This window comes from Myotis lucifugus, unplaced genomic scaffold, assembly GCF_000147115.1.
Source record: "Myotis lucifugus unplaced genomic scaffold, Myoluc2.0 scaffold_166, whole genome shotgun sequence".
NCBI classification, from domain to species: Eukaryota; Metazoa; Chordata; class Mammalia; order Chiroptera; family Vespertilionidae; genus Myotis; species Myotis lucifugus.
In genome coordinates, this window is record NW_005871214.1 from 131,540 (window position 1) to 158,069 (window position 26,530).

The following is a 26,530-nucleotide window of genomic DNA, read 5'->3' on the forward strand; positions in this document are numbered from 1 at the left end:
CTCTCAATTAATTACCTTGGCTAAGGTTAGAGCAGCTGTTACTTGATTTTCAAGAGGTTCTACTGGGTTCTTTTCCCATTAAAATGGGATTGGTGTATTTGCATATGAAATTAAATTATTTGAATTAGCAGACTTTACTGGAGAATGGAAGAAAATAGTTTAATAGGAAATAATCATTAACTTTTGAGTAAATAGGTGGAGTTGAACACATGCATATGTTTATTACCTTTACCTCCTGAAATCACACAAAAATTACTGAAAAGAAATAAAACTCAAGAACAAAGCAAAATACAGAGGAGATCTCAGAATCAACATTTTGGAAACTAGAAAGCAAATGAACTGGTGTTCTCTCCCTTGGCCGATCAGAGAAAGTTGAATCCTGAACAGCAGCAAGGACAGTTCAGAAGTAGCCAGCTCACACCTCATTAACTCCAAGAAGTTCAGAAAGGTACCCTTCAAAGTAAGGGTGCTTGGGAGCAAAAGTAGGAGACTTGGTGGAAAGTTTGTATAAGAAGTAGCTGCAATTGTTGATCCTACCATACTCCTCCCACAGCAGGCAGTCTTGTGACTGCTTCTCCCAAATCCCAGCAAAAAACTGAAGGTTGCCTTACCCGTGGTTGGCAAACTGCAGCTCGCGAGCCACATGCAGCTCTTTGGCCCCTTGAGTGTGGCTCTTCCTAAGCCTTAGGAGTACCCTAATTAAGTTATTAACAGTGGACCTACATATATAGTTTAAGTTTAAAAAATTTGGCTCTCAAAAGAAATTTCAATCCTTGTACTGTTGATATTTGGCTCTGTTGACTAATGAGTTTGCCGACCACTGCCTAGCCGGTTTGGCTCAGTGGATAGAGCATCGGCCTGTGGACGGAAGGGTCCTGGGTTTGATTCCAGTCAGGGGCACATACCTTGGTTGCAGGCTCCTCCCCGGCCCAGGCCCTGGTCAGGGCTTGTGCAGGAGGCAACTGATTCACCAATGTTCAGGATTCAATGTTTCTTTCACATTGATGTTTCTCTCTGACTTTCCCTCTGTCTTCCACTCTTGCTAAAAATCAATGGAAAAATATCCTTGGATGAGGAATAACCGAAAAACAAACAAACAAAAAACCTGAAGGTTTACTCTCTGGAGAGGCTCAACTGGAGGGAATCTGGACTCAGGGACATTAGGCACAGCTGAGGGTAGTGGACAACTTTCTGAAAGTAGGGGGTACAATGAATGGAAATATCCCTCACCCTGTCTTCCTTTTAGCTCCCAGATCCCTTGTCTCTAGTCAGGAGATAGGTTAGTCTTCTATGGAGGGAAAAGACCTAAAAACCTAAATGGGCACCAATTAAAGGAGAGTTTGTAGAGGGGCGAAAGGGCAATCCACTGTGTGAATATGCCATGACTGGATGTGGCACTGTGAGAGCACAGATTTTCTGGGTTTGACTCTTATCACCTGACATTAATACTATCAATTAGTTTTGCATATTTTGAACTTTATATAAATGTATATGGAGGGGCCTCAATGCAAATGTCTTCCTCTTTCCCTTACAGCCCCTCCTTCTTCCCCCCAATTTCTTTTCCTGCTTTTGTGGCATCTCTGTTATCTGATGGGCTTGCAATAGGTCAAAGATAGGTCTTCCTTTTGCCTCCTTATAACTAAATGATGTATTTCTCAAAACTGTACCTTGTATTTACATTTAATTTGTATTTAAATTCTGTTGACTCTTTGTTCTTATCTCTGATGGACAGATTCCTTTCTTCCATACAGTTGTCAATGTTCTGATCCTTCTAGAAACTGAACACCTAAAGCAGCGATTTTCAACCCTTTTTTTTTTAAATCTCATGGCACACATAAACTAATTACGAAAATTCTGTGGCACACCAACTTTTTTTTTTTTTTTTTTGCTGGTCTGATAAAAAATATAGGAATAATTTTGATTCATTCACACCGAATGGCTGTCGTTGTATTGGCTATTACCACTTTTTTTATTTGACAATCTAAGGGAAAAGAGGTCAGTGCCCCTGACTGAATAATGAGGTATTACATGTTTTAAGAATTCTTGCAGCACATCAGTTGAAAATTGCTGGTCTAAAGGGATCAAATTATTTACAGAAACAATCATTATATGTTAAATCCAGTCACATCAGTTAATCATAACAATTATCAACTAAATGCTACCAGCAGCAACAGCAATAACAATGAAGACAGATTTTTAAAGTCTATACTAATATGAACAGTGTGTATATCTCGTAGATTTTAGAAAGAAATATTTGATAAGGGATATATAAATAAAAATGACATCCCTGTGAGTTAGGAAAATAGTATATGCTTATGTTTATATCACTTTAATCTTGTTTTTTGAATTTTGCTGCTTATTTTAAAATTTTAATTGGGCAATATAAATTTTAAACTTCCTTTTTTGTTTCTATGTTATTCCCTTTTTTCTACTGATTGTTAAGCATCTTTTATCATTTTAAGATATTCCTTCTGTCTCATTTCAGAAATCAGCTTTAATAGAAATTGAACTGCTATGTTCTAGAAAGCCCTGCTAATACAAATTTAAAATATGACAATGCATGTTCAACAATAAGGTTGTAGTCATTAGCTTTAGAAATCTTTTAAATCCTCTTCTAGATTTTTATATGTTGTAAAACAAACTTCACAACTGTTATAGTGTACTCTGTCTTTCATTCTGGTTCACTGAATAATTTCTCACAAAGCTGGTTTTATGATAAAAGCAAGGACAGCCTTGCTGGAGTGCTTGTCCACACCTATGTATCACAATATTTTACTCTGTATTGTGTTGCTGAGACCAAATAGGGGCATTGTTTTGGCTCAAGGAATCATATTCAACTGAAGTGAACATGTTTGGAATAATAACTTCTGGAAACTCTTCTCTGAAAATTTTTATTATATTGGTAATATTACATTGCAGTGTCAGTTACATATTTATTATCTTAGAGACTAAAGTTAGAACTGTAGTGCATGACTCATAATTTAGGTAGTTACACTAATCTCAAATTAAATTGCTGTTCTTTACAATAAAGTCTTTATATTAGAATAAAGGATTTTAATGGTTCACAAGTTCAGATACCTTTTAAACAGCCATGTTTATTCACATAGATGGTGAGGATTAAAAAGAGACTATATACCTAGTCTGAGGCGGAAACTACAGTGGATTTATTCTGGTAATTAAAAGACATAGTTTGGCTTTAGAAACAAGTTACTGATTGAATAAATTGCTAGTGAATTAAATTAAGTCCTAATTGAAAGTTTAAAAATTTTGCTATTTGTTCCCTAATCAGAGCATTAGCTTAAAAGATATTTATCTGCTCAGATTCTAAGTCTCTTGAGCATAATTACAGATGCTTTGGGACTTTTCTTCTTGTTTTTATTTATCAACTAGAGGCCCAATGCATGAAATTCATGCAAGAGTAGGGCTTCCTTCCCCTGGCTGCTGGCACCAGCTTCCCTCTGGCACCTGGGACCCGGGCTTCCCTCCGGCCGCTGGCAGGCACCCAGGATCTGGGCTTCCCTACAGCTGCTGGCAGGCACCTGAGACCTGGGCTTCCCTTGCAGCCCCGGCTTTGTCCGGAAGGACGTCTGGTCTAATTAGCATATTACTCTTTTATTATTATAGATACTTTTCTGTGATTACTTTAGAAGGGGCTGAGAGTCAGGTTTAGAAGGTTCTCTATCATTGGGACTGTTAAGAATTCTTAATTTGGTGTTATCAAAAGTAACCTGATATTATATGTATGTTTATTATTTGTGACATTTTTTTTCAAATCTTTATTGATGAGAGTACACCCTCTCTATTGCCACCCTCCACTTGGTTCCCACTCCGCCCCAGGCCTTTACCACCTTATTTTCTGTATCCATAGATAATGCATATCTATCTATATATATATATATATATATATATGCCTAAGTGACTGTTACGACTGGAAGACCAGCTGGTAGCTATGACGTGCACTGACCACCAGGGGGCAGACGCTCAATGCAGGAGCTGCTCCCTGGTGGTCAGTGCGCTCCCACAGCCAACCTCCCACGGTCCCTCCCCCTGGCCGGCTGGCCCCGATCGGCCCCAATCAACCCCAATTGGGACTGGGTGAGACAGCCCCGATCGGCCCTGATCACCGGACAGGCAGAGGGACTCCACCCATGCATGAATTTGTGCACTGAACCTCTAGTATGCATATAAGAGCTTTGGTTATTTTCTTCCCACAACTCCTTCCTCCTTCCCTGAGATTCGTCAGTATATTCCATGTTTCCATGCCTCTCGTTCTTTTTTTAAATTCTTTATTATTTAAAGTATTACATATGTCTCCTTTTTCCGCCATTGACCTCTCCCCGGCCACCCCCGCACATACCCTCATCCCACTACTGTCTATGTCCATTGGCTATGCTTACATGCATGGATACAAGTCCTTTGGTTGTTTTCTTACACCCTCCCCCACACCCCACACCCCGCCTTCCCTCTGAAGTTTGATGGTGTGTTCAATACTTCTCTGTCTCTGGATCTATTTTTATCAGTTTATGTTGTTCATTATACTCCACAAATGAGTGAGATCATGTGATATTTATCTTTCTCTGACAGGCTTATTTTGCTTAGCATAATGCTCTCCAGGTCCGTCCATGCTGTTGCAAATGGTAGCAATTCCTTCTTTTTTACAGCAGCATAGTATTCCCATATGTAGATGTACCACACTTTTCTAATTCACTCATCTGCTGATGGGCACTTAGGCTGTTTCCAATCTTAGCAATTGTAAATTGTGCTGTTATGAACATAGGGGTGCATATATCCTTTCTGATTGGTGTTTCTGATTTCTTGGGATATATCCTAGAAGTGGGATTACTGGGTCAAATAGGAATTCTGTTTTTTTTTTTAAATATATTTTTATTGTTTTCAGAGAGGAAGGGAGAGGGAGAGAAAGAGAGAAACATTAATGATGAGAGAGAATCATTGATTGGCCGCCTCCTGCCTGCCCCTACTGGTGATTGAGCCCAAAACCCATGCATGTGCCCTTGACCGGAATCAAATCCGGGACCCTTCACTCCGCAGGCTGACACTCTATCCACTGAGCCGAACTGGCTAGGGTGGAAATTCCGTTTTTAATTTTTTGAGGAAACTCCATACTGTTCTCCACAGTGGCTGTACCAGTCTGCATTTCCACCAGCAGTGCACAAGTGTTCCTTTTTCTCTGCATCCTTGTCAGCACTTGTCTGTTGATTTGTTGATGATAGCCATTCTGACAGGTGTGAGCTGGTACCTCATTGTCGTTTTGATTTGCATCTCTCAGATGATTAGTGACTTTGAGCATATTTTCATATGTCTCTTGGCTTTCTGTATGTCCATTTTCAAAAAGTGTCTTATTTAATACTGTGAACAACTCTATTCCAACAAACTGGTCAACCTAGAAGAAATGAACATGTTCCTAGGAAAATACGACCTTCCAAAACTCAGTCTGGTTCTATTTTATCAGTTTATTTTGTTTATTAGATTCCTTGTTCGTTTATTTTGATTTTTATATTCAATTGTTGATAGATATGTATTTATTGCCATTTTATTGTTCATATTTTTTATCTTTTTTTTTCTTCTTCTCCTTCTTCTTTTTAAAGTATACTCTTCAACATTTCATGTAATACTGGTTTGGTGGTGATGAACTCCTTTAGCTTTTCTTGTCTGTGAAGCTCTTTATCTGACCTTCAATTCTGAATGATAGCTTTGCTGGGTAGAGTAATCTTGGTTGTAGGTTCTTGCTATTCATCACTTTGAATATTTCTTGTACTCTCTTCTGGCCTGCATAGTTTCTGATGAGAAATCAGCTGACAGTTGTATGGGTGCTCCCTTTTAGGTAAGTAACTGCTTTTCTCTTGCTGCTTTTAAGATTCTCTTTGTCGTTAACACTTGCCATTTTAATTACGATGTGTCTTGGTATGGGCCTCTTTGGGTTCCTCTTGTTTGGGACTCTTTATGCTTCCTAGACTTGTAAGTCTGTGTATTTCACTAGGTAGGGGACATTTTCTGTCATTTTTCTTCAAATAGGTCTTCTTCTTCTTCTTTTTTTTTTTTAATAAATCTTTATTGTTTAGATTATTACAGTTGTTCCTTTTTTTTTCTCCCCCTAGCTCCCTTCCACCCGGTTCCCACCCCACTCCATGTCCTTACCCCCACATTGTCCTCGTCCATAGGTGTATGATTTTCGTCCAATCTCTTTCCTCACCCCCCATACTCTCTTTCCCCTGAGAATTGTCAGTCCACTCTCTTTCTATGCCCTTGATTCTATTATATTCACCAGTTTATTCTGTTCATCAGATTTTTATTCACTTGATTTTTAGATTCATTTGTTGATAGATATGTATTTGTTATCACTTTGTTGTTCATAATTTTTATCTTTACCTTTTTCTTCTTCTTCCCCTTCTTAAAGAATACCCTTCAGCATTTCATATAATACTGGTTTGGTCGTGATGAACTCCTTTAGATTTTCCTTATCTGTGAAGCTCTTTATCTGACTTTCAATTCTAAATGATAGCTTTGCTGGGTAGAGTAATCTTGGTTGTAGGATCTTGCTATTCATCACTTTGAATATTTCTTTTTAAAAAAAATATATTTTACTGATTTTTTACAGAGAGGAAGGGAGAGGGATAGAGTTAGAAACATCGATGAGAGAGAAACATCTATCAGCTGCCTCCTGCACACCCCCCACTGGGGATGTGCCCGCAACCAAGGTACATGCCCCTCACCGGAATCGAACCCGGGACCCTTGAGTCCACAGGCTGACGCTCTATCCACTGAGCCAAACCAGTCAGGGCCACTTTGAATATTTCTTGCCACTCCCTTCTGGCCTGCAAGGTTTCTGTAGAGAAATCAGCTGACAGTCGTATGGGTACTCCCTTGTAGGTAACTAACTGTTTTTCTCTTGCTGCTTTTAAGATTCTCTCTTTGTCTTTTGCCCTTGGCACTTTAATTATGATGTGTCTTGGTGTGGTCCTCTTTGGATTCCTCTTGTTTGGGACTCTCCGTGCTTCTTGGACTTGTAAGTGTATTTCTTTCACCAGGTAGGGGAAGTTTTCTGTCATTATTTCTTCAAATAGGTTTTCAATATCTTGCTCTCTCTCTTCTTCTGGCACCCCTATAATTCGGATGTTGGTACGCTTGAAGTTGTCCCAGAGGCTCCTTACACTATCTTCATATTTTTGGATTCTTTTTTCTTTTTGCTTTTATGATTGGGTGTTTTTTGATTCTTCGTATTTCAAATCTTTGACTTGATTCTTGGGGTTCTCTAGTCTGTTGTTGGATTTCTGTATATTATCCTTTATTTCAGTCAGTGTATGCTTAATTTCTAATTGGTCTTTTTTTCATATCCTTGAGGGTCTCACTAAATTTCTCCGAGGTTTCTAGAAGATTCTTGAGTAACCTTATAACCGTGGTTTTGAACTCTATATCCAGTAGTTTACTTTCCTCCATTTCTTTCATTTGTGACATGTTTCTTTGTCTCCGCATTTTGGCTGCTTCCCTGTGTTGATAGAGTGGCTTTGTGTGCTAGGTGTCCTATAGGGCCCAGTGGCTCAGCCTTCCTAATTACCTGAGGTTGACACTCTTGGTGCACCCCTTTGTGGGCTGTGTGCACAGTCTTGTTGCAGTTAAGTCTTGATTGCTGTTGGTATCACTGGGAGGAATTGACCACCAGGCCAATTGGCTGAGAGGACCAGCTGGGTCTATGATGGGAGAACTCCTGTTTTGGAGACACCCTTATGGAGCAGGACTTGCTTCAGTGGGGATTTAGTGCTCACTGAGTCTGCCCCTTGAGTGTGTCCCTTATGGATGTGAAGAATTGTACTTTGGTATGGTCTCACTCTGACCACTGGGTACACTGGCTCTTGGATCTCCAAGGAGGTGCAAAGTCAGCCATTGTCTGAGGCCACCTAGCAGGAGCTACGGAGAGATCTGAAGATTCCTCCTCTTTGTTTGGGGTTTGGAAGTGTCCAGATGAGGCCCAGCTGTGAAGCAATGCGGGCTGCTGTCTAGGCCAGAGATGGCGAACCTATGACACGCATGTTAGAGGTGACACGTGAACTCATTTTTTTGGTTGATTTTTCTTTGTTAAATGGCATTTAAATATACAAAATAAATATAAAAAATATAAGTCTTTGTTTTACTATGGTTGCAAATATCAAAAAATTTCTATATGTGACACGGCACCAGAGTTAAGTTAGGGTTTTTCAAAATGCTGACACACCGAGCTCAAAAGGTTCGCCATCACTGGTCTAGGCCTTCTTTTGGAGGCTTTGGTGCTCTTTGACCCAGGTGCAGTTTGTTAGGTTTTAGATTGCAAAAGAACAGGCAATTCATATGCAAAAGCCTCTGCTCACAGCTTGGGTGGGGTTGTAAATAGGGTGGGGCGGGGTCTCAGGGAATCATCAGGGCAGAGCAAACTGCAATGGCTGCCAGTCTGCTCTGTGTCAGAGAGGTCCCAGGGTCTCTGTGTCCCACGGTCCTGTGCAGGAACAATGATGGCTGCAAGCACCTCCGTGAGAAAGCCGCCCTCGCATTCCAGCCCGATGCCAGACAGTCCAGTTTCTCCCCATGTGAGTCTGGGTTCCCAGAGTCTCACCCGGAACTGGAGTTCAGAGCAATTGGGAGCTTGTATCTCTCTCCCGATTGAAAAAGACAACAGCATACCCAGTTGCCAGCCCGTTTTCCATGCACGCCTCTGTACCTCTGCACTTCCACATCTCTGCACCTCCCAGCAGCTTCATTGCGCTTTTCTCTTTCCTTCTAGTTGTAGAATTTCCACACAGCCAGCCTTCCTGTGGTTCTGGATGATATCTGTTTTGTCTTTTAGTTGTAGCTTTGATGTGGTTGTGTAAGGCAGCAAGTACAAGTGTGTACCTATGCCGCCATCTTGGAAAGGTTTTCTCTTTTTTAATAAATTTTATGGTGGTGACTGACATTGGTCAACACGAACATATAAGTTTCATGTGTGAAGTTAGTACCATGTGTCCACCACCCAAAGTCAAGTCTTCTGTCACCTCATATTAGGGTCCCCTTCCCCCCAGCCCTCCCTAATGGCAACTACCACACTGCTGTTTGTGTTCATAGTTTCAGTTTTATATCCCTCATGAGTGAAATTGTATGGTTCTTAGCTTTTTCTGTCTGATTTCTTTCACTTAGCATAATGTTCTCAAGGTACATCTATGTTGTTGTAAGTAAATGACACTATTTCATCCTTTTTTATGGCTGAGTAGTATTCCATTGTGTATATGTACCACATCTTCTTGATCCAGTCCTCTATCGCAGGGTACTTTGGCTGTTTCCATGTTTTGGCTACCGTGAATAATGCTGCAATGAACATAGGGTTGCATATATCTTTGAGTATAAATGATTTAGAGTTTTTCAGGTATATGCCCAGAAGTGGGGTTTTGGGTCATATGGTAGCTCTATTCTTAATTTTTTGAGGAATCGCCAGACTGCTTTCCATAATGGTGTACCAGTGTACATTCCCACCAGCAGTGAATGAGGGTTCCCTTTTTTCCACAAAATCTCCAATACTTGTTATTGCTCGTCTTGTTGATAATGGCCACTCGAATAGGTGTAAGGTGGTATCACAATGTAGTTTTAATTTGCATTTCCCTAATTGCTAGTGAGATTGGACATATTTTTATATATCTACTAGAGGCCCGGTGCACGAAATTCGTGCATGGGTAGGGTCCCTTGGCCTGGCTGGTGATCAGGGCTGATCGGGGCCTTCTGGCTGCCGGCTGGGGCCTTTCTTCATTCCGCGGTGCCCCCTGGTGGTCAGCGCATGTCATAGCGAGCGATTGAACTCCTGGTTGAACTCCCGCAGGACAGTTTGCATAGTAGGCTTTTATATATATAGATTGGCTGTTTATATGTCTTCTTGGGAGAGATGTATTTTCAGATCCTCTGCCCACTTTTTGATTTGATTGTTTATTTGTTTGGTGTTAAGTTTAATGAGTTCTTTATATATTTTGAAAATTAAACCTTTGTTGGAGCTACTGTTTGCAAATATCATCTCCCATCTGGTTGGCTGCTTGTTTGTCTTTTTGTCTGTTTCTTTTGCTGTGTAGAAGCTCTTCAGTTTGATATAGTCCCATTCATTTACTTTTGCTTTAACATCTCTTGCCTTTGGGGTCAAGTCCAAAATGCGTTCGCTACCACCCAGGTCCATAAGATTGGTACCTATATTTTCGTCTATGTAACTTGTAGTTTTTGGTTTTATGTTTAAATCTTTGATCCATTTTGAATTAATTTTTGTACATGGGGACAAACTGTAATTCAGTTTCATTCATTTGCATATGGCTTTCCAGTTTTCCCAGCACCACTTCTTAAAGAAACTGTCTTTACTCCAATGTGCATTTCTGGCTCCTTTGTTGAAAATGATCTGTCCATATATGTATGGTTTTATAACTGGGCTCTTTATTCTGTTCCATTGATCTGTGTGTCTGTTTCTCTGCTAATGCCATGGTGTTTTGATTTTCGTAGCTCTGTAGTATAATTTGAAGTCAGGTAGCGTGATTCTTTCTTTTCGGATTGCTTTGGCTATTCTGGGTCTTTTGTGGTTCTATACAAATCTGATGGTTTCTTGTTCTATTTGTTTAAAAAATGTCATTGGGATTTTGATGGGGATTGCATTAAATCTGTATAGTGCTTTGAGTAATATGGCCATTTTAACTATGTTGCTTCTCCCAATCCATGAACATGGGATGTTTTTCCATTTCATTGTGTCTTTTTCAATCTCTTTTAATAATGCTTTGTAATTTTCAGTAAATAGGTCTTTCACATTCTTTGTTAAGTTTATTCCTAGGTATTTTATTCTTTTGGTTGCTATTGCAAAAGGAATTGTTTTTTCCATTTTTTTTAAGTTTGTTGTTTGTATACAGGAAGGCAATGGATTTTTGCACATTGATTTTGTATCCTGAAACTTGACTGTATTTGTTTATTCTTTCTAGTAGTTTTTTGGTTGTGGAAGACGGCGAGTACTGGTGTTTACCTACGTCGTCATCTTAGTTCTCTATTTATGACTTTTATGTTATAAAACAAATTACATAGCAAGGTACCTAGACAAATTTTGTTAGAATTTTAGTTCTCATTCTTAGAGTCTAAATATTTATTACAAATTCTAGTATGTTTGGAAATAGTCTCTCTTTTTAAATGTCTGATTTATAGCCTTAAAACAAGTTTTGCTTATGTTCACATTTTTTGTTTTGCATGTTTTTTAAAAAATTGTATCCATAGTAAATGTTGATGAACTCCTCAGAGATTTTCCCATTTTCTTTCAGGATTTAGTTTTACTGTATCCATTTAGATGAATCTGTTGGGCTAACACAAAATATTATGAGAAAAATGCCTGCTGACCTAGCTTCAACATTGCTGCTCAGTGATATTATTGAAATTGTTACTTGCATGATGTCTTAATACAAATAGTGCTAAAGAAATAACGAGACTTTGAAATTTGCTTGATGATCTCTAACATCATTCATTTAATCCTTTTTGTTAGAAAATTTACTGTTTAGATGTAATCTCATGAAAATTGATTTTATAGCTTTGATGTCATTATATTTGTACTTAACAGTTTTCTTGCAGTCTTACATAATTGCATGACATTAGTTTCACAGATAAAAGGTCAACTCATTCATCTGCTTTTATCACAGAAAGATGACACCTAATCAGCTAGAAAGATGATTGTAAAGCACAAAGAAGTTGATTTACGTTGCCTTATTATACTGTAGTAAAAGTGGTTCCCAGTTTACCTAAGCCTTAAATAATGATAGTGCTAACAAATATGTAACTAACAGAAATTGAGACTGTTTGTTTAACAACTCTCACTATATTTTCCTTACCCTCTATTTTGTTCAGTGTTAATCTTGGTAGATATTTACGAATAGTTACTAGATACTAGCCACATTCTCTTCTTTTATAATTTGCTAATCATTTTTCTTAAACAACAACAAAATGTCATCAAAATTATGGTGTAAAATTAGTAGTCTATGGAGATAAAAGTGTTGGTAATAGTGAGTTTCTTTTCTGTAGTAATTTTAATTTTTAGTGATTTGTATTTTGATATTGCATGTCAAAGGTAATGCTGTTTGTTTAATGAAAACTTGAAAATATACCTAAATACTTCTTCCTCTTTTGCTTATTGGGCCATCCACTTGGGAACCTTTTAGTCCCTTCTTTCATTTTTGGCCAGGACTTTGAAATTTATATTTTGCACCATAGTTAACAGGAATCAACAGTAACTAAAAAACTGAAAAATAAGCAAGCAGCTGCTCGGTCCTGTGCCTTCCTTGCAGCACAACCCTCTTTCTTCCTCTTCCTCAGCAGGCTGCAGTGCCAGTTCTGCGCACAACTGACTTGTACCCAATGGATGTTCTTAATCAATATTAGTGTTATTTTAGAGTTGTCAGATTTAGCAAATAAAAACACAGGCTATCTAGTTACATTTGAATTTCAGATAAACAACAAAACAACATTTTTTTTTTTAGTCTGAGTGTGTCCATTAATAATATGTGGACATACTTGAACTAAAAAATATTTATATAAAATTCAGATTTATTTGGTAATCTTAGTTATTTCCACTTATTGCATACTAGAGGCCTGGTGCACAAAATTGGTGCATGGGTGGGGTCCCTAGTCCTGGCTGGCGATCAGGGTCTATTGGGGCCATCTCACCCAGTCCCCATTGTGGCCGGGCTGGCCGGGGCCTGACGATTGCTGACTGGGGCCTGCCTGACAGGGCCTGCTGGACAGGGGGTGCGGGGGGAAGGATGGGGGTTGGGACCACGGGAGGTTTACCTGCTGGGGGAGGGACTGGGGGAGGTTGGTTGGCCGTGGGAGATTGGCTGTGGAAGCACACTGACCACCAAGGGGCAGCTCCTGCGTTGAGTGTCTGCCCTCTGGTGGTCAATGCATGTCATAGCGACTAGTTGACCGGTCATGCTAGGCATTCAGAAATTAGTAAGGAAGTTCTTAGGGGGCTCAAAATCTAATTGGAGGAGATAAGAGAAAGGATGGGAGGAATAGGAACACCAGAGAGGAAACTATTATAATACTAGTAATCTAGATATTTGGTTTTGGGGGTCTGACCCAGACAGTGGGAATGAAGAGGTTGTTATATTTCCCTGTTAATGCTGAGCAAGGTCATCAGCTTATACCTGAACTAGAGGCCCGATACACGAAATTCGTGCAAGGGGTTTGGCCACTGCTGCTGTGGCGGCCACCTCTGCCTCGGCCCCCGCCACTGTGGCTTTATCCTGAAGGTCGTCCGGAAGGACATCTGGTCTAATTAGCATATTACGCTTTTATTATTACAGATTATAGATGTCCTCAGGTAGGTAAATAGTTTTTATGGGTGCCGTTGAGGGCCACTGGCAGGCCAAGAACCTAGGAAGAAGATTATGAGAGGTGAGAAAATGAAAGAATAATAAAAATAATAAAAAGAAATGGGGAGGCAGAAGGCTCTACCTGAGGAAAAAGAGATATATAAAGAAGTAAGGTTCATACATGGTCTTCATGGGTGGGGATAGAGGCGGTATGCCAGAGAAAGACCCTGAAAACCAATCCTCTTTGCCTGTTGGGGCACTGTGTTGCCTTGAAAAACCCATAAGCTCTTTGAGCCTCACTCCTTATTTGTAAGATGAAGGTGCTGGATGAAGAAGTTTCTAATATCTGATTCTGAAAGCCATTTTGTGCATCCTCTAATCCTAGGTTTTCTATTTGTTTTAATATCTGCTCCTCCCATTCCCCAGCCTTGCTTTCGGTCCTTATAGTCACTTATTGGAGGTCAGGCCAGGGCCTTCAAGCTTTTAGTTTGATTCCAGCATTCAGTGTTTATTATAATACTACTAGAGGCCTGGTGAATGAAAATTCATGCACTGGAGTGGGGTCCCTCAGCCCGGCCTGCCCCCTCTCACAGTCTGGGAGCCCTCAGGGGCAGGAGGCGACCTGACGATCAGGGGAAGGCGACGCCCCATCACACCTCTGCTGCTGCCACTGCTGGCAGCACAAGCCTCGGCTGGCCCTGGTTACCCGAGCCTTGGGAGGCCCTGGGTGGCTGGGCAGCCGCCATCAGAGGCTTGCCTGTGCCTCGGGCTGCCCCGGCGGGGCTGAGGGGACTGGGCGCCGCCATCTTGTGGCTGTGGGTGCCACCATCTTTGAGAGCGTAGCAGTCATTTAGCATATTCCCTCCTTATTGGCTGTGGGCGCTGCACTCTTTGAGGGTGGGACAGTCAGTTAGCATATTCCCTCCTTATGGATGTGGGCACTGCCATCTTTGTGACGGTGTGAGGGTCAATTAGCATATTCCTGCTTTATTAGATAGGATAGGCCCGGTACACGAAATTTGTGCATGGGTAGAGTCCCTAGGCCTGGCCGGCAATCAGGGCCAATTGGGGCCTTCCGGCTGCTGGCCGGGGCCTTCCTTCGTTCCATGCTGCCAACTGGTGGTCAGCACACATCATATGGAACGGTCGAACTGCCAGTAGGTTGAACTCCCCGTCAGCCTTTTCTTTCTTCTCTTCTCTAAAATTTGATACCTTGCACAAGTTGCACAGATCACTGAACCAAGTTATTTATTTGTATTTTATTTATTTGTATTTATATTTTTTAATTTATTTTATTTATTTATTTTTAAAATATATATATATTTTATTGATTTTTCCACAGAGAGGAAGGGAGAGGGACAGAGAGTCAGAAACATTAATGAGAGAGAAACATCGATCAGCTGCCCCCCACACACTCCCCACTGGGGATGTACCTGCAACCAAGGTACATGCCCTTGACCGGAACTGAACCCGTGACCCCTCAGTCCACAGGCTGACGCTCTATCCACTGAGCCAAACTGGTCAGGGCTTAATTTATTTTTTGATTGATTTCAGAAGAAGGGAGAGGGAGAGAGGGATAGAAACATCAAGGATGAGAGAGAATCATGGATCGGTTGTCTCCTCCATACCCCCTGTTGGGGATGGAGCCCACAACCTGGGCATGTGGCCTGACTTGGAATCAAGCCATGATCTTCTGGTTTATGGGTCAACACTTAACCACTGAGCCACACTGGCTGGGCCACACTTTTATTTTGTGAATATTTATTGGATGCTTGGTATGTGCTAGGAAAACAAATGTGAATATGACATTGAATATTTCTGATTAGTGGGGAGAGTAAAACAAATATGTAAACAACTAATTAGTATAGCACATGGTGGGCACTGTCAGAGAGTTTATGTGTCCAGGAATACAGAGGAACAGAAGTTTCTATCCCCTTTTTAAAAAAATATATATTTTACTGATTTTTTTTTTTACAGAGAGGAAGGGAGAGGGATAGAGAGTTAGAAACTCGATGAGAGAAACATCGATCAACTGCCTCCTGCACACTTCCTACTGGGTATGTGCTCACAACCAAGTTATATGCCCTTGACCTGAATCGAACCTGGGACCCTTCAGTCCGCAGGCTGATGCTCTATCCACTGAGCCAAACCGGTTAGGGCAAGTTTCTATCTCTTTATCCAGATTTTGACTACACAAAAGCCTGTTTTAAATTTTTTTTTTTTTTACTTTTATGGTTTACTTTCATATCTCAGGAGAGGAAGAAAACTTGTTACAAATATAGTAAATATAAATGATTTAATTAGAATGAAAACTCAATGCAGTTTTTGAAATATGTATATAGTTTAATGAATACTTGAAAGCAAATTATTAAAAGACTTTGTCCTTGTGATTGCAGTATGACTGATTGAAGAGAAGTCAAAGGTTGATGGTCATGAAAACTCATTAGTTTCTTTGTATATTTAATTTCTAATAATCATTGGAAGGGACAAAAGTGAAACAGTAGCATTGTGCATGCTGTCATTAGCCATAGCAAAAACATCCTAATATAGTCTTTTTCAGTAATCTAAACTAAATTCCAGCAAAAGATGTGGTCTACCTACTCTTCTAGAATGCAGTGGTGGAGCTTAACAATTTGGGTTCGGTTGTAACTTCTGGTTACTAACTGCAACCTGAGATCTTAACAACACTTGCTTTATCCATGGTAAATTGGGGATAATAATAATAATATGCAATTTTTAGCGTTGCTACACCCAATAGCAGCTGCTTTATGTTCATCTTATTCTCAGAACAGCATTTGCTGCTGTTGATTTATTTCTTAGGACATTCTTTCTTAGCTCCCGAGACCCCCAAACTTTATTTCTTTTCTTCAACCTTCTACTCCTTTCATTTGTCTTTCTTGGCTGTTCTTTTTCTATCTGATTTCTAAATGTTGGGTGCCTGAGGACCTTTTACTTCTCTACTCCATTCCAAGGTCTCCCATTAGTCCCATGGTTGTAAATATCATGTATATGCTGATGTGTTCTTTTGTCTCCAGTCCTGACCTGTTCAGCTCTGAATTTATGTGATTAAATCCAGATATTCACATATTGCTTGTTCCTAGATATTGCTTGTTCCTGCAACACATTCCTAACTGGATTTCTGGGTCTTCCCACCAAAACAAGCAAACAAAGAAACCCTTTCTCTTTCCAACCTCTCTCTATCTTGGGTAAATGGCCTTAAATCTATGACTCATACTTGATTCTTTCTTCTCCTCCACCCCATATATCCAAGTCAGCAGTATGTATATTGAATCAATTTATTTCTGTCTGTCTTCTCTGTCACCATCCTAGTCCAAACCATCATCATCTCTTACTATGTTCACAGGGCTTCTGACTTGTTTTCTTCCTGTCTATTCTATACATAGCTACCAGAGTCATTTTTCTATAAAGCAAAAATCAACTCATGTCATGTCTATGATTAAGATCCTCTGGTGGCTTCCTATGGCACTTAAAATAAAATCGAATCTCCTTTGCATGGCTTATACACCTGGGCTTAGTTTCCATAGCTAGGAAATTGGGAATCTGACTTGCACTAGAATGTAAGCTCCAAGGAGGCACAGATTTTTATCTGCGTTGCTCACTGTTATTTTCCTAGTGCCTAGAACAGTGTGCACATACACAATGAACACTTAATAAATACTTGTTGAATGAATAAACACATTTAAGTGATATGGGCCCCCCAAAGCCTTTCTTCTTCCCTATTTCAGATCAGCATATTAAAGCTTAGTATTTTCTGCATGTATAGAAAAGTCCAACAGAGGCTTCTGGTGCAGTATCTCCTTGCTGTTCCTTCATTGCTTTCTAATCATATAACTCGCCCTCTCCCCCATTTTCTTCCCTGTTTTATTCTTCAGATCTGAGGATATGTTTAGAGATACTTAGGATACTTAGGAGATGATAGGTAAGTACGTCAAGAAAAAGAATAGAAATTGAAAAGGAACTCTGAGAATAGTAGCAATAGCATTTAAAAATAAGCATTTTACTGTAGAAATCTTGGAATATATACAAAAATAATAGAATAGTATAATGAATCTTCATCTTGTCATCACCCAGTAAAAACAGTTACAAACTCATGGCCATTCTTTGAGCAACTAGCATTTAATTTGGAAATTGCCTGTGCCTGGTTTATAGAGGTTTGTATCTTATCCCGGGCTTGTTATTATTTTGTAAACCAACAGAACAGATTAGGTCTGATTTTAAGCCTATTAGAAGAGTTCTGACCTATCTTCTCTGATGTAATTTTTGTGAATGCCTGAAATTTCTCCATTAATTCAACTGTCAATTTGAAAATTGTGAATAAGCCTGAGAAGGGAAATGCATGAAGCCCATTAACAGTTATTTATATCTTAGTGTAAATTGGTTAATTAGAAGCCTGTTGACTGGTAAGTAACCAAAAGCAGGCTTTGATGGAAGGTATACTGTCATAGGGACCTGCGGTGGGAAAGACATAAGGACAGGGAGTACTGTTCAAGGGGGTAGAAGGTGCTGCTTTGCAGCCTCCAGGCTTTGCCTAGAGGTGGTCCTGACCTCGAAGCCTATAGAAAGAGGCCCTCGTTCCAGTTTGGTGATACTCCTGTCATCTGTCATCTGTGTTCCTTTTGGCTGGCTGCAAGATCTGTGTAGGGCTGCCTGGGAGGTGCTTCCCAGCTAACTCTGCTGCCTGTTTATTTTTAGGTATCTTGCAATATATTCAGAACTCTCCCTCCTAGTGACAGCAATGAATTTGATCCAGAAGAAGACGAACCCACGCTTGAGGCATCGTGGCCACACTTACAGGTACTTTGAACTACCATTTGTTATAAAAGAAAGATTCATTAACTTATTGGCTGATTAGCATGGGCATTTCTTGAGGGTCGTTAGTCACTTAAATCAAATTAGGGAACATAATTGGGAAGCCAGAGAATGTCTTTTATCTTTCTTATTTTTGATAATTAGGATGCAAAAGAATAAAATAATAAGTTTCAGTACAATGCTTTAGTGTGGGCCCTCCCACGTTGCAAGTCCAACAGGCAGTTCTTGCTCTTTTATTAAAGTTTCTGTGTGAACTGCCTGCTGGAAGCTCAAGCAAGAACAGAACTGTTTTCACATTAATATTAGTTAGATGTGATTAGGTCACAGAGTACACATCTCATTTTCAGCAGTGGGTAGCCTGGGGACTTGTATGCCTGTCTTCATGATAACCACAAATGTGTTTCTTTAGCCTGCAAGGGCAAAAGCAAATTGCAGTAGCTATTTCAGAGTGTTGGAAGGAGGAGCAATAGCTGAGGTAACGCTTGTGTGATGGCCAGTTTTCCAATCACACTCATATATCAGGACAGATCAGGGCCATCCCTGCATCTCCTTTCCAAGTACTAGGCCTATCTGTGTTGTATTTACTTATTCATACTGGTCATTTCCCATCCTCCTTTCCTGGCTGCCTTCTGTAGAACAACATTTCTCAAAAGAATAGAACAAGGAAATTTAATGTAAGGAACCCCAAAGTCATCTTCACTGAGTCAGACTGTCCTCAGAGGTTGGGTCCTCAGGCTTGTCCTCAGAGAACTAGCAAGGAGGGAAAGGATGGAAGAGGAAGGATATTATCTTGTACATCTTTACCTCACTGCATCTTTGTGGCTGTGCTCATGGTAACTGGTTGACTTTCTGAAATGCAGAATCTATTTATCTATCTATATATAAAAGCCTAAGTGACCTTTACGACTGGTTGCTATGATGCGCACTGACTACCAGGGGGAAGATGCTTAACTCAGAAGCTGCCCTCTGGTGGTCAGTGCTCTCCCACAGCCAACCTCCCCTGGCCGTCCAACCTCCCGTGGTCCCTCCTCTTGACTGGCTGGCCCTGATCATCCCCAATGGGGACTAGGTGAGATGGCCTCCATGGCCCTGATTGCTGGCCAGGCCGAGGGAACCCACCTGTGCACGAATTCATGCACCAGGCCTCTAGTATATATAAAAGGCTAATATGCTAAGTGTCCCTCTGCCCATCTGACTGGTTGCTGTGACACACACTGACCACCAGGGGGAAGATGCTCAACGCAGGAGCTGCTATGATGCACATTAGGCATTTACAGAGAAATGACAGTACGGACCTTGCGCTGACAAAGCAACACTTGGCTTCCCCTAAGCGGGACACAGGCCCCGCCACTACACCAGAGTGACAGCCCACCAAATCACAGCTGACGCTGCCTTGGTGCAAAATGCGGCCCACAGCCCAGCCCAGCCCGGAAACAGTTGCTGTGGCTGCCCGGGTAATGAAGTCACGTAGCAACGCCTGGCTTCCTCTCTCCCTAGCAACAACTAGCCTCCTTGCAGTTTCTTCAGCCCAGGAACACAACTTGCTTTATAGCCAGGAGCAAACATTTCACACTTTAACCAAATGTCTGTGAAGTGTTTTCCCATACTTCATCTCATTTGATCCTCACAGAAGTCCTGGAGTAGGTAGATAGGAGACTCAGTGGAATCTTGTTTTCTTTTCATTAGCCGGAAAATGGAGATTTAGAAAGTTTAGATACTTGACCCAACTGAAAAGAAGTAAGAAATGATGGACTTTGAAAATGACTTCAGGTTTTCTCACTGTGCAGAATATAGTCAAACACTGCTGCAGTTAAATATTTTACCCTTTGTTCTCCCTGTGTGATCTACAATAATAATGTGCTTAGTGTAGATATTTACTGCTGTATTGCTGACAAGTACCTGAAAGAGAAGTTGGGGTGCTTCACTGGGCTGGAAAAAGTTTAGCTACATCAGAGAGCAGATCTAATTAAGCAAGTTTATTCTATCCTATATAATAAAGAGGTAATATGTAAATTAACCCTCACATCCTCACAAGATGGCTGCCTATGACCAGGCCGGCAGGGTGGTTAGTGAGGGACGAACAAATGTCTGAATAGCAGGCTGCGTGGGGCGACCAGGCTGGCAGGGGGGTTAGTGAGGGACGAACAAATGACTGAACAGCAGGCTGCATGGGGTGACCAGGCCAGCGGGTGGGGCCGTGAGGGGCTACCAGGCCGGCAGGGGGGGCAGTTGGCAGTGACCAGGCCAGCAGGGAGGGTAGTTGGGGGTGACCAGGCCGGTGCGGGGGGGGGGGAGGGGGACAGTTAGGGGCGACCAGGCTGGCAGAGGGGGACAGTTGGGGGTGACCAGGCCAGTGGGGGGTGGGCAGTAAGAGGCGACCAGGCTGGTGGGAGGGGCAGTTGGGGGCTAGTAGGCTGGCGGGGGTGCAGTGAGGGGTGAGTAGGCTGGCGGGGGCGGTAGTTGGTGGTGACCAGGCCAGCGGGGAGGAGGCAGTTGGGGGCAACCTGGCCGGCAGCAGGAGGTAGTTAGGGGTGACCAGGATGGCAGGGCAAACAGTTAAAGGTGATCAGGCCGGCACACAGAGGCAGTGAGGGGTGATCAGGCCGGCACACAGAGGCAGTGAGGGGTGATCAGGCCGGCGGGGGCAGGGGGTGGCAGTTAGGGGCAACCAGGCAGGCAGGCAGGTGAGCGATTAGGAGCCAGTGGTCCAGGATTGTGAGAGGGATGTCCCGGATTGGAGAGGGTGCAGGCTGGGCTGAGGGTACCCCCTCCCCATGCACAAATTTCGTGCACTGGGTCTCTAGTATATATATAAAAGGCTAAGTTGACTCGCGCATGCGTGATACATATAAAGCTCTCACTGGTGCCAATAGCACGCACGTGTTTTGATCTGTCATTGTTGATCGTGAATTTGGTTGACACTTCTATTATAGAGAAAGGACGAATAGCGATATAAAATGTTTCTTTTAATTAATTTCCTTTCAATGTGCACGAGTCCGTGCACCAGGCCACTAGTTTTGACATAAATTTGCAGCATTCCCTGTCTTGCTTTGACAACCCAAAGTTGCTACAGATATACATGTATGCTATTTCCTAGTTGTAGAGCGTTTTCAGGGGCTCTGCTCTCAACTCTTATCTAGGCATATTATACATATATATTTATCCTACTAGTGCCAAGATTGAGTAAATTAAAATGCTGTCATTGATTTACTATCTTAGATGCCTGGTGTTTTTTTTTTTTTTTAAGTGCCAGACATGCTATATACATTCTAAGAAATTTGCAAAAACTATTAGTGCTTTTCACGTGACAAAAATCCAAAAAAGAATTACTCTTTTGAATGGGTGGACTCCTTGTCATGTCTTATTCTTAACTAGAGGCCCAGTGCACAAATTTCGGGGAGGGTCCTTCAGCCCGGCCTGCACCCTCTCCAATCCAGGAATCCCCCTCGCAAACCGGGACTGCTGACTCCTAACCACTTGCCTGCCTACCTGCCTAATCGCCCCTAACCGCCTCTGCCTGCCTATCTGATCACCCCTAACCGCCTCTGCCTGCTGGCCTGATCGCCCCCTTAACTGCTTCCCTGCTGCCTGATCGCCCCCTAACTGCTCCGCTACCGGCCTGATCAGCCCCTAGCTGCTCCCTTGCTGGCCTGATCTCCCCTAACTGCACCCCGCTGCCGGCCTGATTGCCCCCTACTTGCTCCCCCTGCCGGCCTGATCGCCCCTAACTGCCTCTGCCTCGGCCCCTGTCACCGTGGCTTTGTCCAGAAGATGTCCGGAAGATGTCTGGTCTAATTAGCATATTACCCTTTTATTAGTATAGATGCGTGGCAGCAGTTTATAGAATTGCATTGTAGTCTGGAAAAAATTTAAAAAGAAAACAAAAAAACATAATCTCCGGAAAGTTCCACATCTTATGGTATAAGAGACAGGAAAAGAGCTGTCTTTAAAGATTCAACTTGTTTCTCTCAAATAGATGTTTCTCTCTCTCTGTCTCTCTCCCTTGCACTCTCTCTAAAAAAATTAGTGGAAAAATATCCTTGGGTGAGGATTAACAAAACCAATCAACCCACCAACAAACAAAAAGACTATGATTTTACAGGACTTCCATTTACAAGTAAGGGATTGTTTTTAATGCTTTTCACCTGAGACTGAAAAACAGGAATACTGAAGTCTTTTTATTTATGTTCCTTAGTGAATTCTTTTATGTGACCTTGAAAACCAATTGATCCTTCCCAAGTCCCCAGTATTTTCCTTTAGAAAGGCAAGAGAGATTTTTGATTGAAGTAAAACCTGTCTCTTAAGTCCATAGAACACTTATGCTTATTAATAAATGTGTTTCAGGTGTTTTCACCAAACTGAAACCATACCTGCTTTCAAGGGACTGGAGGGGATAGAGCACTTTGCCAATTCTGGTGGAAAGCCAGGCAGTCCAGTCTGGAAGACAAGAATCTCTCCACTCTGTGGGAGTCAAGAGAGAGATGAAACCCCTTGAATGGGTTACTTGAAAAAGCCTTCCATTCTATTTGTAAAACTACGATTTCAAAGATTAGTATATTGAGAAAAGAATGGTTCTAGGAGGTGTTGGGACTCAGGTGTTAGTTACTACAACTAGGAGGACAACATGTACAACTGGACAGTCTTCTTCACATCATTGGGAAAGGAGATTTTCTGAAATCAGAGAGTTTCAAAGACAAAAACATCCTATCTAATAAAGAGGGAATATGCTAATTGACCCTCATGCTATTGCAAAGATGGCGGCGCCCACAACCAATAAGGAGGAAATATGCTAGTTGACTGCCCCGCTCTCAAAGATGGCGGTGCCCACAGCCACAAGATGGTGGGGCCCAGTCCCCTCAGCCCCACCTGGGCGGCAGACGTGTGGCAAGGCTGCCCAGCCACCCAGGGCCAGCCTGAGGCACAGGCAAGCCTCGGATGGTGGCTGCCCAGACTCCCAGGGCTGGCCCAAGGCGCAGGCAAGCCTTGGATGTTGGCTGCCCAGCCACCCAGGGATGCCCAAAGCTCAGGTAACCAGGGCCGGCCAAGGCTTGCGCTGCCAGCATTGGCAGCAGCAGAGGTGTGATGGGGGCATTGCCTTCACCTGATCGCTGGGTTGCCTCCGCCCTTGAGGCTCCTGGACTGTGAGAGGGGGTAGGTCGGGCTGAGGGACCCCCCCCCCCCCCCCCCTCCAGTGCATGAGTTTTCATGCACGGGGCTCTAGTCTATAATAATAAAAGTGTAATATGCTAATTAGACCAGATGTTCTTCCAGATGAAGCTGGGGCTGCGAGGGAAGCCTGGGTCCTGGGTGCCAGAGGGAAGCTGGTGCTGGCAGCCAGGGAAAAGGAAGGCCTACTCTTGCACTAATTTCGTGCATTGAAATTTGGCCTCTAGTAGATTTTGGCCTCTAGTAGTTTTATAAAGAAGTAAAATTTTAATGTGAATCTAGTGTTAAATTAGTGTCTGAAGTTAGAAGGTTACTATATGATACGTTTGGGTTAGTGGTATCTGCAGGCCCTTAGGAGGGGACCTCAAACCTGATTTTCAGTGGCCTAAACTAGTGGCCATCAAAACTAGTTTTATAATAATACTCCATTACTTGCTCTTTTCACTGTGTTGCTATTTCTACTAATAGCTGTAAAGTGATGGTGGTTGAAATTGTTTGTTGCCTCAGCACAAATCAAGGCAGTTGTGTCAAACTGGCCTAGAAGTCTTATTCTTCACTGCCACGTACTTGCAATAAAAAAAACAACGGCAATTTCAACTAAGAATATCCTTGAGATGAATATTATAATGATGACCTTTGTTCAATAAGAAACTGATTATGTGAAGTCTCTTCTGCTTAATAAGGGATTTTAAAAAAATCAAGTGTAGCCCTAGCCGGTTTGGCTCAGTAGATAGAGCATCGGCCTGCTGATCAAAGGGTCCCGTGTCTGATTCCAGTCAAGGGCAAGTACCTTGGTTGCAGGCTCCTCCCAGGCCCGGGCCCTCAGGGTGCATTCAGGAGGCAGTCAGTCAATGTGTTTCTCTCACATCGATATTTTTCTCTGTCTTTCCCTCTCTTTTCCACTCTTTCTAAAGATCAATGGAAAAATATCCTCGGGTGAGGATTTAAAAAAAAAGATCCAGTGGAACGTGGCAGGTGTGGATTGACCCATGAACTAGGAGGTCACAGTTTGATTTCCGGTCAGGCTCATGCCCGGGTTGTGGGTTCAATCCCCAGTATAGGGCGTGCAGGAGGCAGCCAGTAGATGATTCTCATCATTAATGATTCTAGCTCCCTCTCTCTCTCCCTTCCTCTCTGAAATCAATAAAAATATACTAATAAAATGTAAATAAATTATCTATCTTATTTAGAAAATGTGAAATATTCATCCCCCTCCCCCAAAAAAGAATGTCCTTGAAGAAGCAACAAAATTATTAATTTTATTAAATCTTGACCTTTGAATACACATGTAAAAAAATATTCTTCATGAAGAAATGGAAAGCACGCACAAAGCACATCTGCTGCTTACCGAAGTGCGAAGGGGTCTTTTGCGGAAGCACTTATGTGATTGCTTTGAGCTGCGAGCCAAGCTGTTTTTTCATGAAATGTCGTTTTTACCTGAAGGAATACCTGACAGTCTAGGGTTATTCCTGCTTGAGTATTTGGTAGATATTTTTTCTAAAATGGACAAAGAAAACAATTTTTGCCACTAATACAGAGCATTCAAACAAAATTTAGAATTAAAATTTGAGAGACTTGTATCTGTCTTGTATGTGTCACCTTGAACTTTACAGGTTCCAAAAGCTTAGACTTTTTTGATAAAATTGGAGATATTAAGGAATGTGACTAGTGAAATGTGTCAACATTTGAAGATTCACATAACACAGTGAACCAGTGTTTTCCAGTTGGCCAGTAAATGATATTAGGAAACCACACATGGATAAAGATCCATTCAAAGTGTAAGACAGACTATTGGAATTTAGTGTAACAGAGTATGAAGCATTCACTGGTAAGGTTTCACATTCTGCATTGCAAATCATCTTTAAGAGACAACTGTTTGTCGAGTTGTAGTGTGGTTTCAAAGAAAAATATCCCAATTATATGAAAAGACTGAAAATATGATATGGGCTAGATCTGTGTGAAGCTTGATTTTCTTTATCTACTTAAATCCAAACAGATTGAATACTGAAGCAGATAAGACAACTATAGTTGTCTTCTGACATGCCTCTAAAGAGATTTGCAAAAGTAAAAAGCAGTGCCTCTCTTCTCAATGATATTTTGGAAAATAAAGTTATTTTTTTACAAAATATATGATTTATGTTAACACATAATATATTTTATTTGTTTTAAAGTGAAATAAATACATATTTAAAATGTTTTTGTTTTTATTTCTAATTATACTATAATCTAAATATTCTATATTACATATAAACAAAAGCTTTTTGGGGTCTTTCATCATTTTTAACTGTAAAGTGAGACTAAAAAGTTTGAAAGTGTTGTTTTAGGCAACGGTGACAGTGGTGATATAAGTTAGTTCCTGTGTAGAGAAATGAACTTGCCTAGGGCTACACAGTTAGTAAGGAACAGAGCTGGGCTTACAACCCAATGTCTGTCTGTCTCTTAAAAGTTTTTGTGTTAATATACTGCTGTGTACTATGCTAGGATCTTGTGTATACTTCAGCATAAACAATGATCTCCTATTGTTTATCAGAACAGTTATTAAGGTTGACTATTCAGATGAGAATGTTCTTACTCTTTGCAGATGAGAATATTCTGCCATTCTATGTTGCTTAGAGGAGTGTAAATTGCCACAAATTTTCTGAAAGGAAATATTTCAGTGACTATTGAAAATTCTGGAATGTTTTATATTTCCTAATTTTTAACTTAAAAAGTTAAAAAACATAACAGCAACTGTGAGCCACAATGAAAGGTTAGCTAGCATAACCAGTCCATTTATATTAAAACCCAATTTTCTAAGCCCAGTCGTGTTTTCTTTTACAGATTTTTAAAAAAGTTAAAGTATAGCTGATGTATAATGTTATATTAGTTTCAGATGTATATCATAGCGAATCAACGTTTAAGACCTGTCAGTTTTAGTGTTGCAGGCTTTACATAGTTTTTGATACTATTCTCAGTGTATTATAATTTGAATTTAATTATGTTGTTGCAGCTTGTATATGAATTTTTCATACGATTTTTGGAAAGCCAAGAATTCCAACCCAGCATTGCCAAAAAATATATAGATCAGAAATTTGTATTACAGGTAAGCAAATTCTTGTGGTTGTATATATTTGTTATTCATTTGATAATATTTTACCTCATTTCTCTTAATGTTTTCAACATCTAGCAATGGCAGTTATATCACCTTGTAAACAAATGTA

At 41.1% G+C, this 26,530-nt stretch overlaps 1 protein-coding gene across 5 annotated transcripts in view; it reads left to right on the top strand.

Moving 5' to 3' along the window:
* The window catches only part of PPP2R5E (protein phosphatase 2 regulatory subunit B'epsilon), a 157,928-nt gene that overhangs the window by 86,151 nt on the left and 45,247 nt on the right, over positions 1-26,530 (top strand). For 4 of the 5 annotated variants that reach the window (XM_006096019.3, XM_023759920.1, XM_006096020.3 and 1 more), the window contains exons 4-5: positions 18,048-18,149; positions 26,320-26,412. In XM_006096019.3, the coding sequence (XP_006096081.1) occupies positions 18,048-18,149; positions 26,320-26,412 (195 nt within the window). The remainder of the gene's footprint in view (positions 1-18,047; positions 18,150-26,319; positions 26,413-26,530) is intronic. The other variant, XM_023759921.1, reaches the window with a different exon arrangement.